The sequence below is a fragment of the Astatotilapia calliptera genome, chromosome 4, assembly GCF_964374335.1.
Source record: "Astatotilapia calliptera chromosome 4, fAstCal68.1, whole genome shotgun sequence".
In the NCBI taxonomy this organism is placed as follows: domain Eukaryota; kingdom Metazoa; phylum Chordata; class Actinopteri; order Cichliformes; family Cichlidae; genus Astatotilapia; species Astatotilapia calliptera.
The window spans coordinates 26,602,748-26,612,623 of NC_137425.1; the positions used below are offsets into that span (position 1 = coordinate 26,602,748).

Genomic DNA, 9,876 nt, shown 5'->3' on the forward strand with positions numbered 1-9,876 from the left:
AGTTTAGGACCCAGATTACTCCCAGATTTAAGAGCATCTTAGTCCGACAAATATGACAATAACAACGGCCGCTTGCCTGTTCTGCAAAAAAATGTGCTTTGTTGTGTATCTGACGGACAAACACCAAACCAGTTCCACATCACTGAAGTTGCACCATTTTTACAAACCAATTCTGGTTCATCTGTTTCACTCAACAATCGGCCATGTGCGTATGAAAACAAAGGCACTGCGCATGCGCGTTTTACTCCCATTCTATCGCGATATTTCATTTTCCTATCGTTGCCTAACATTATACCGGTATTACCGTGAACGGTATAATATGGCCCAGCCCTAGTGGCGTCCTTCTTTTGTCTGCTGTCGATGCTTGGGTAATAATGCTGTTGCGTAGTGAGCTGAGCTGAACACAAGAAGGGAGGGAGAAAAGAGGAGTTGAGCAACTGCATATGGGGAATTTTAGCTTATCGTTGCTGGTTCAAAAGTCAAGGGTGAGTCCACTGTGCTGTGGCTCAAAGTTTAACAGCAATCATTAACAGCTGCACAGCACCTAATGCGAGACCAGGTTGGGACTGTGTGACCCTCTGCAACACATGTTAGCACATTAGTATATGCCGAACACACAACTGGTCCCACACCTCCCCGTCCTCCTAACACTTTCCACTTCTGGGGATATTTCTTCTTAGCATAATGGCAGCTGCTGACTTCTGGCTGCTTGTGACTAATGATTTTTTTCATTATCAGTGAATCTGAGTGTTACTGTTATCTCAAGTCATCTTTTAAGGCTTTAATAGTCTTAAAATTGAAAAATGTGCATCGCAGCTAAACAAAAACCCTCTGTCCCTTTCAGTTTACAATAATGTATGGAGGAGAAAGGCAGTTAATCAACCCAATTGGGGAGGATGGAAAAAAAGAAAAAACTACTGATAAATCATGATCAAACAAAAATGCAGATTAATCTTCTCTTCACTTATTACTTGCCAACAAATCATTTTGTTTCTTCCATACAGGGTTTCCTGTTACCTCACTGACACTTTTCCCTGTCTTTGCATTTCTTTTTTCATCACTTTTACTAACCACTAATAAGTCTAGCTGTGCCAGTCAAACGAAGTCAGTGTTAAATCCAGGGATTACGCTCACGTGCAAACACGCAGGGATGAATAGTTATTACACACTTTGGGGATGCATGCACAGAGGGTGTCTTAGTAGTGCCTGCAGAGTGTATGCAACAAAATTGAGGGCATGCAGATGTGCACATGGAGCCTCGTGTTTACCACATTATGACAACAATGCAATCACATGGACCCAGGCAGACCTTTGGATACATGCAACACACATGTAACTTGGCAACACTTATAATTGATTTTAATAGCTAAAGGATTTGGGGTTGATCAGCTTTTACACATCTCACTGGGGAATGCCTCAGCTGGAAAATTTTGCTGTAGCTACGTAACAACCACAAACCCCTCCATAACCTACAGCATAATCTGAAGCGTACCTGCCCAGAAATGTCACTATAGGTTGGATTGGCCCATTATTGTGATTGGCCTGTTCAGCACAATTGATTCATCGTGTGCATTTTCGACTCGTCTTTTGCTGCAATTGATGAATTTTTCAGCGAGAAAATGACAATCATCCTCTCACTATAAGGAATAATAATCATAACACATCATAATATATGGACTCACAAATGTCAGCAAAGGAAAGAAGATCACCAAAACTATTGGAATGGACATGAGGGAAATACACAAAGACCAATATTTTTGCCTATGATGCACAAAAAAAGAAAAAGAAAAACAACAAGCACGGGGACTCTGGAGGGAATAAAGTCCACAACCACACTTTAAACACATAATGAACCAACACAAGCATAAATGCGAGCAACAACGTTAGCCACTTACATGGTTTACGTTGTAGGTTTGACAAAGACCCCCCGCAGCAGTCTAACGCAGGTCTTACAGTAAGCTCCAATCAAAACTCCTCACACATGCAGAGAGAAGCACAGAAACTACCGCCGGCAGAAATAACAGACGCAGTAAAAATTTTACACTGCACTAAAATGAAACAAGGGCATATAAACTATTTAAACAAATTGTTAAATGTTCAGTTTTACATATTTTTAAAATATTTATGCATTTTTATTGTTTTTGTCCTGTGGCTTTGAGGGCCTAAGGGGAAAAAAAGGAGGTGCAATTACGGTGGGTACATGTAATATTGTTGTGATATCCAAGGTTCATGAGACTTTAAAGTTCTTGTTGCAATTTACTTTCTTGCCTGGGCTGCGGGGGTATTCTTTAACGTCTCTTTTCTCAGGCAACCATCAGCTCTCATGTTTGCAGCACAATAAGTTCTGAAGCTGCTCAGCAGACTAAACTTTAACTTCACTTGTTCCACGAGAAGTAATGATTCTCAGTGCTATGGATGCTGCTTGTGGTGAACACTATGAATAAAAAAAAAAAACGTGCGCTATCGGTGATAATCTTTTTCAGTGATCTGTTCATACATACCGCCCACACCCCCCACCCCAACTCCACCCTGGCCCCATTAAAGCGATCGCTCTGGTTAATGCCCTCTCCTAAATGAGCTTTGATCTCGTTAGCGCGACACAAAGCCTCTTTACTGCCAACGATAGGACAAATCAGCTCTCCGAGAAACGCGGAAAGAGGGAGAGTTGGATACTGTACTCCCACTACCTCAGCGCAGACAACAGTGCTGCCTCAAGGGGAAGCATCAATAAGACCAACAGAGCGCACCAAACATACAAAGAAAGAGCGCATAGGGGGAGATGAAGTGGAGGGGAAAGGGGGGAAAAGGAGAGAGGAAAATAAGACAACACAGCTGGGAAAAAGAAATGGATATTCCACCGATTTGAGTGATGGGAGACGGGCTGAGAAATGAAGACATTATCAAAGATGGCAGTGGGGGAGATAGATGGGGCGGCACAGAGGAAAGAGTGAATCCGGGGGGGGGCTTGCCTCAGTGGCACGCTGAAAGCCTGTGAACCAGGAGTCAATTAGCAATCTGGAAATATGCCTGGGGGGAGGCAGGAGGGGGACAAATCAGAGGACAGATAAGGGTGGGGGTGGGAAGGGGTGCAGTTTGTATGAGGTGGAGCGGGGGAGGAGAGCAGCAACAACAAAAGAGGGGAGGCTGCACTCTCGTTTATTATTACAGTCCTGATTTGCAGTCAGCCTGGAAGGTCAGAAGTATACCAGCTCGAGCTCACTGCAGGAGCCCTACAGTAATTGCTGGGTGCATTTAGTTCAAGGAACATCCACTGGAGTCATCATCTCCATCGCGAGCAGCCATGCAGCGCCCGAGAGCTACTCGATACATCCCCTCAATGTCATTTTCCGATTTATTTATCCTTTGTATAAAGTGTCACTGAGCTGATTATCGTCATTCAGGCCCTGTCCTCATGCTTATCTCTCCCACAACTGATGGTGTCATGCCTGCCATCCATCACTTCCCTCGCATACTTTATCATGCCGCCTGATGGATGCAAACTAACCGCTCAGATTTTCACTCTGCCATCAGTCTCCTTTATCCCACCTCCCCACCCCCACCCCAAAATCCCCACATCTATCCATCTATCAGTCCCCAGTCACACCTCTCTCTCTCTCTCCTCTAATCCACTCGCACATTGTGCCCAATTAAACCACGATCCTCGCTTTCCCCTCTTTATCCTCCACGTGCAACCTTCGGCGCACTCTCTTTCTCTTGCTGTAGCCTCATCCTCCCTTTTATTTCATTTACACGACCTCACCCCGACCCCAACAATCAATACAACCGATGGGCAGCGAGAATCCACCACATGCCGCCCTGCTCATTGTCACATCATCTTTGCCAGCGGGCTATAACCTTTTCCCATCATCAACATCCATCCTCTGTGAGGCTCACTGAGCATCACAGCATCACACTTGGACCTTTCTGTCTTTGCAGCGGGTCAGCTGCACAGCCCATTGAAGCATTTTACCAGTTTCCCCAGGATTCAATTACCTGCAGACGACCTCAAGTCGTGTCCGCCTGCCCTTCGACTACCGTTAGAGCAGTTTCCCTGGTCTTTGAAAAAGAAAAAAAAAAAAAAAAAACCCACCAGACGTCAGCTGAAATTTTTCTCTTGTACTATTGCATTACAGGGGCACTTCAAAGCATGTGTGTGTAGGTGTAGGAATGATGCGTGCTGTGTGTTTGCAAGAGAGAAATAAATAGCAAGAGATCCAGGCAGAACAAGTGAGAGGTGCACCCTGCGCCTCGGCAGTTCTCTAGTTTACTGTAACGTACACAGGTTGGTCCGGGGAGGCAGGAATGGACGCTGATGCTTTGCTGTCTCAGCAGTCGAGTCATAAAAGCAAGGGAAGACCCGTGTTAAGGAGGGGCCCCCAGAGACCCTTCGCTCCTTCAAGCTCAAAAAAAAAAAGGCTCTGTTCTTTGTCTTTCTCTGTGGTGACCCCTCCCCCAATCCTTGTCTGCCTCTCTCTTTTAACACCTAGCGACAATCATGGGGGGGCACGGAGCCATTAAATGCCCTGCATGTGTGTGTCAGGATTTCTGAAGACTCACTGACAAATTATCCGCACAGTTCAAAGTAATTTCATCCACATAAGTATAAAAATACAAAATCCCTCGCAACATGTGACAAAGCACTGGTTTACCTTCTGTGAGGCAGGCATGATGAATGGCTCTGATCTTTGCCGTGGTGTCTGGGACTGTCATAGCAATGGAGCCTGGATCATATTACCTTTGTCTGGTTTGGTAAGAGCAGCACCAAGAGGAACAAACAGCAAGCCTCGATAATCACAGCAAGCAACGCGTTTACTACTGAGACACTTTTCCTGCGTTTCGCTTGTTATAATTAAAGGATTTGCTGTTGCAACGATGCATGATTATCAAGAGGGGAAAATGCGCGCGTGGAGGGGGGGCTGTCAAAAACATCATCCTTCCTAGCTGATGCTTAGAAGCAAACAGAAAAAACAGCGAAGAAGGAAAAGGAGGGCGGATGATACTGAGTTCAGTGAGCAGCATTTGTAACAGATGGAAACAAAAAAGACACAGATGTGAGAAACATATCTTTTGTGTTTACACTGCATTCATACCTGGCCAATGTCACCGACAACACTCCCGATCCCGTCTATCCTTGGTCTTTTGCACTCCGCCCCGGACAAGTCAGTGAGGGCAGCGGCAGTCTGAGCGTCGGGCTCCGGATCTCCTCTCTTCATCCCTCGGACCACGGCTGGACCCCCGGCCGCGTTTGCATGGGGTCCGGCTGCTGTATCAATGTCCCTTTCCCGGTCCATTATTCCCCGACTAACGGGTAGCATAATAGATGCAACGTCGGTCGACATTAACATTGGACGGGAGACAGTCACCAGTCAAAAGTCTCTTTGGCTTTTTCTTTTCTTTTGTTACCTTTGCCTTCTCCTTTTGGTTTGTCCACGGCTCGATATTCACAATGGATTTGGCTTTTCCCAGACAGATAATATTGAACGGATTTTCATCAATATACACAAGCTTGCACTGTTTATTGTCTAACTTAGCCTTAGCTATGCGAGACACCCCTTTAAAACCATGGCAGAATCCAACACAAAGCACATTAAGTACAGTTGTCCCTCTCTTTCTTTTTTCCCCCTGAAAAAAGAAAAACGACGACAGTGTCCTATTTTAATAAAGATCACACGTCCGACTCTCGGATGCCTGACAAGCTAATTAGCTAGCTAACATCGGCTAGCCTGCTAGCATTACATTCCGCTAGCTCTCTTTATAAATGTGGCTCGGAGAGCACACTCTCGCTGCCAAGAATAGAAAATGTTGGAAATTAGCTTCGCGTAATACTACTCCTTCTGCGGGGCCAGCCAGTCACCCTCTCCTCTCGCCCCTAAACGCGTGGGGATTTTTTCTTTTGCAGTGAACTCCTCTGTGGTTCCTACCAGCTTTCCCCTTGAATTCTCTCCCTTCTTGTCCGTTCCCTCGCCTCGGTCTGCTGTGGATGAGTCTTGGCGTGCGTACCTTGGCTACCGACGAACACGATTTCCTCTGGTCTCAGTCCCAGTTGGTGTAACTCGTAGTGTGTAGGGAGCCCGAGTGCGCTGATCTGCGGTCAGATTTGCCCGTGAACACCGGGCTCGCGGACAGGGGGAGTGAGGTAAGGCGGGCTGGTCTGAGGTCTGCCTTTCCTCGGTCTCCTTCTCCTCCTTTTTTCCCTCCTGATCCCACCACCTCAGAGCTCCCTCCTCCTCAACCCTCAGTTATTTATTTATTTTTTCCCAGTTAATATAAAAATTGCACTATTTTGCAGGTCGTGACGATGCCCAAAAATTATTATTTTTTGCGCCTAAAATTACCTAAAATGTTAAGCAGAAAATAAATAATAATAATAATGAATAATAGTAAAATATATAAATATTAATGAAATATCTCAAAAACACAAAAGCCACATTTTGCTTTTGAACAACATATGATTATTATTATTTTTATTTATTTATCTAGTTCGTTATTTTTATTGGGAGTCAGCTACTCCCATTGTAACAGTTTTGTAGCAAAATACGCCTCCAACATTTGCAAAAAGGAAACCTACATAACCACATAAATGAAAACACGCAGCTAATAGCCAAAGGCCTAAAGTACTTAAATAAAATGGGAGGGGGGGATTAAACAAATCAATCAATCAAAGGAGCCCAAAACCGGCCTTTCCACTTTCGGTTTTTAAGCAACGCTTCACAGCACAGTCGTGTTTCTTAATGTTGTTGCGCCCCCTTGTGGGTCTTCAGTCACAAAGCGTCCGATAGGAAACCGCTTTCATCCTGACTACCGGGCTTTGATGTTATATAATTCATACAAAAAGTAACACTTATCAAATACAGTTGCTGATGTGAGGAAATGTTTACAGTGACCAACCAACAGAAAAAATAAATAAAAATACTTGAGCCGTAAATCCTGCACCTCACCTGACTGCCTTAAAACAGATGATCGCAGTCACTTTCTGCTCAGCTGTCTGTGTCTAAATGTGTGTCATGATGGAGGTATTGTATGTTTATGTGTGTGTGTTTCCCTTCATCTCTGTGACTCACTCTAACGACACCCTTGTCTCTACCTGTCTCCCTGCCACCCACTGAACCTGCAGTGATTGACGGCAGTGAGGTCACATCACTCCTCCCGTCTGCCTGTTTCCTATCAGAGGCAGAGGGAGCCATTACTCAGCTATTACTACCAACACGGACTTCATGGGTTGTGGAAAAATAGAGCAAAATATCTGTTACGGGAAATGACACTTTACTGAGATCATTCTTCTTGATCTTTTGATGTCCTCTGACCTGTGTTTAATCCAGCTGGTTAAGAGGTCACAGGGCATTTCAGGAGGAGGATTCGTTACTCATTTAACAGAGTTTTTTATTTGACTTTGTCTGATTCCTGCCTACTGCTATTTATTCTATATTGATGTCACTTGCTGAGGGTAGTAGTAGGCATAGTTTATTTGCAGATCTCCAGCTACACTCACTGGCCACTTTATTGGGTACATCTGTTCAACTCTTTGTTAACACGAGTACCTGCGTAGCCAGTCACATGGCAGCATTTCAATGCATTTAAACATTTAAACAGGTGGGTACATTATGCCACTCAAGAATCTGAGTGTGATTGATGGTGACCCTTGATCTCAGGACTTTCCCTTTGACCTTTTGACCTTTCTGGAAGCTTGTCAGGTGTGAGAAGCGTGACCAGTTGCCATCACAAATTTCCTACCACACAGAAAGGAGCACAGTTCATGATTGAAAAGCAAACATACAAGCAAGGAATTACTTTCATCTTTTCTACTTTTTCTTTTATCCACACTTTGGAGAATTAAGCCTTATAGAAAGACCTACTTGTTAAAGCAAATTTAGAGTTACAACTGTTGTTCACTACAGGGAATCGAAGCATATTCTTTGTTAACATGTATCGCTGTCAGGGTGTGGGTTCAGGAAGCAGACCCCAACGCAAGACTCTTCCGAGACAAAGCAGTGAATTTATTAACAGTGATGACAACAAATATATCCAAATCTTCAGCATTGTGGCTTTCCAAGGTGATCTTCTCGATTCTCCCCACACAGTGCGAGTGTTTGTGACAGTGAATAAACAGTTTCCATATCTGTGCTCTAATCTGTGTCTCTAATAAACAATCAGCTGCAGCTGGTGACGGCTTATGAGCGGCAGTTGAGGCTGTCTCCAGCGTGGGAACACTTCCAGCTCGAATGATCACCTGGCGTCCAAAACTTCCGGGAGTGCTCGCCAGAATTTCAAGTATTTCAGCTGCCAATTTTTACACTCGTGAGTCTAGTATATTTTTCTCTCTGTCTCTCTCTCTCAGACACAGACACACTCAGACACCACCGTTGTCATTATATAGCTTGCTGTTCAAACTGACGCTCAAATTTCCAAGCACCTCCTGAACACCTCATCCTTTTTTTAACCCATGGCAGCTGTACTTTATTACCTTTACACATATGACTGGAGCAGAATTTTGAGCAAGCAATAAAAACCTAAGATTTTAAGAATTATTCAGTCAGTATAGTATTTTGTTAAACTTTATGGCATCATTGTGATATCCAAGTAACCTCTGAAAAAATAAGTAACTGAAAAAGTCACTTAGATGAGTGATGAAACAGTTCTCCCACTCAAAACACCATGTCCAGATGAACAAAATCCCCTTTTTGGGAAGTATGTTTTTAATTTTAATCAGAGATTTGCGATCACTGCTTCCTACTTGGTCCACATGATGGATGACTCTTTGATGTCCTCAGACTAATGCGAGCAGTCCTGTCCTGTGTGGAGCTTCACTACATTAAAGCTCCACACAGCGTCATGTAGGATACGAAAGCTGTGGTTTGTCCAGCAGAATGATGCTGCTGAACCCAAACTGTTTCTAATGCTTGTTCTTCCATACTCTGGGATTTTGTCCAGAATAAGTGAAAGTGACTATACAAAACATTTTCTAAAATCAGTCATCAGACCTTTTACTTTGTTTAAATAGTAATAGGATTCCTCACATCATTTTCAATGTTTTCATGGTGCAGGAAGTGGAGTGATCCAGACTGGATGTGCCCAGGATGACCCTACATACAGCTCCAGCACAAAAACCAAACTCCCAGAATGAAAGGCAGCAGGCAGCAGTGGGGATACTCATAAGTCTACTGTTGGAGCTTACCAAACTGAATCAAACACGTTCGGTAATAATGATGTAGTTGAAGCCACATAACAGAGAACTGTTTTCTAAATCCTAAAAACGGAAATACCTCTCACCACGGTGGCCTCAAACTCAAACTCCAGACAGGCAACTCCTGTTCGGATTCCCTGTAACACAAAACATTCTGCAGTGAACATACTGACCCTGATGTGGTGTTAAGTCAGCCTGTGGACAGGTTGGTGACAGTACGTTTGACCTCATTAGGATCTCTGAGGACATAAGAAGTACAGCAATTACCAGTCAGGATGCTGATTAGCTAGAGATCGGACCAGGGTTGAGAATTAGAGGAGTATACTGACCATCGCTGACGGGTCAATTCCATAACCAGTAGTTTTTAGACCCATTGGTCATTTTGTGTGTGGCGTACAGGCCTAGCATGAAACATTGTGATTTTGCTCCAGTTTTTTTGCTCCCTCTCCTGCTGTTGTGTGCAGCTGTTTGTCCTATGCAGTTAGGAAGAGACAGCAGAACTCCAGTGTTAGCCTGCCTTTGCTGTGTGGTGGCTGTATATGTTTTGATGATTTACTCCTGCTCCATGGAGAGGAGTGTATCTGCTTTCATCTAATCTTCTTGACATTTGTTTAGCTTCTAAGTTTTGCCTTTTTCTCTTGATGATGAAAGGGGCTTGTGTGTCTCTTTTAGTTAAGATTCACTTTGTTTTCAGC

At 44.0% G+C, this 9,876-nt stretch overlaps 1 protein-coding gene across 9 annotated transcripts in view; it reads right to left on the reverse strand.

Moving 5' to 3' along the window:
- Positions 1 to 6,200, reverse strand: part of LOC113021216 (RNA binding protein fox-1 homolog 2-like) — a 54,291-nt gene extending 48,091 nt beyond the window's left edge. For 4 of the 9 annotated variants that reach the window (XR_013908632.1, XR_013908633.1, XR_013908631.1 and 1 more), the window contains exon 1: positions 5,091 to 6,200. Coding sequence is in view for 6 of the 9 variants with exons in the window: in XM_080300443.1 (XP_080156569.1) it covers positions 5,091 to 5,345 (255 nt within the window). In the remaining 3 variants the exon portion in view is untranslated. The remainder of the gene's footprint in view (positions 1 to 5,090) is intronic. The other 5 variants (XM_080300444.1, XM_026165728.2, XM_026165725.2 and 2 more) reach the window with 5 other exon arrangements.
- Positions 6,201 to 9,876: the final 3,676 nt, after the last annotated feature.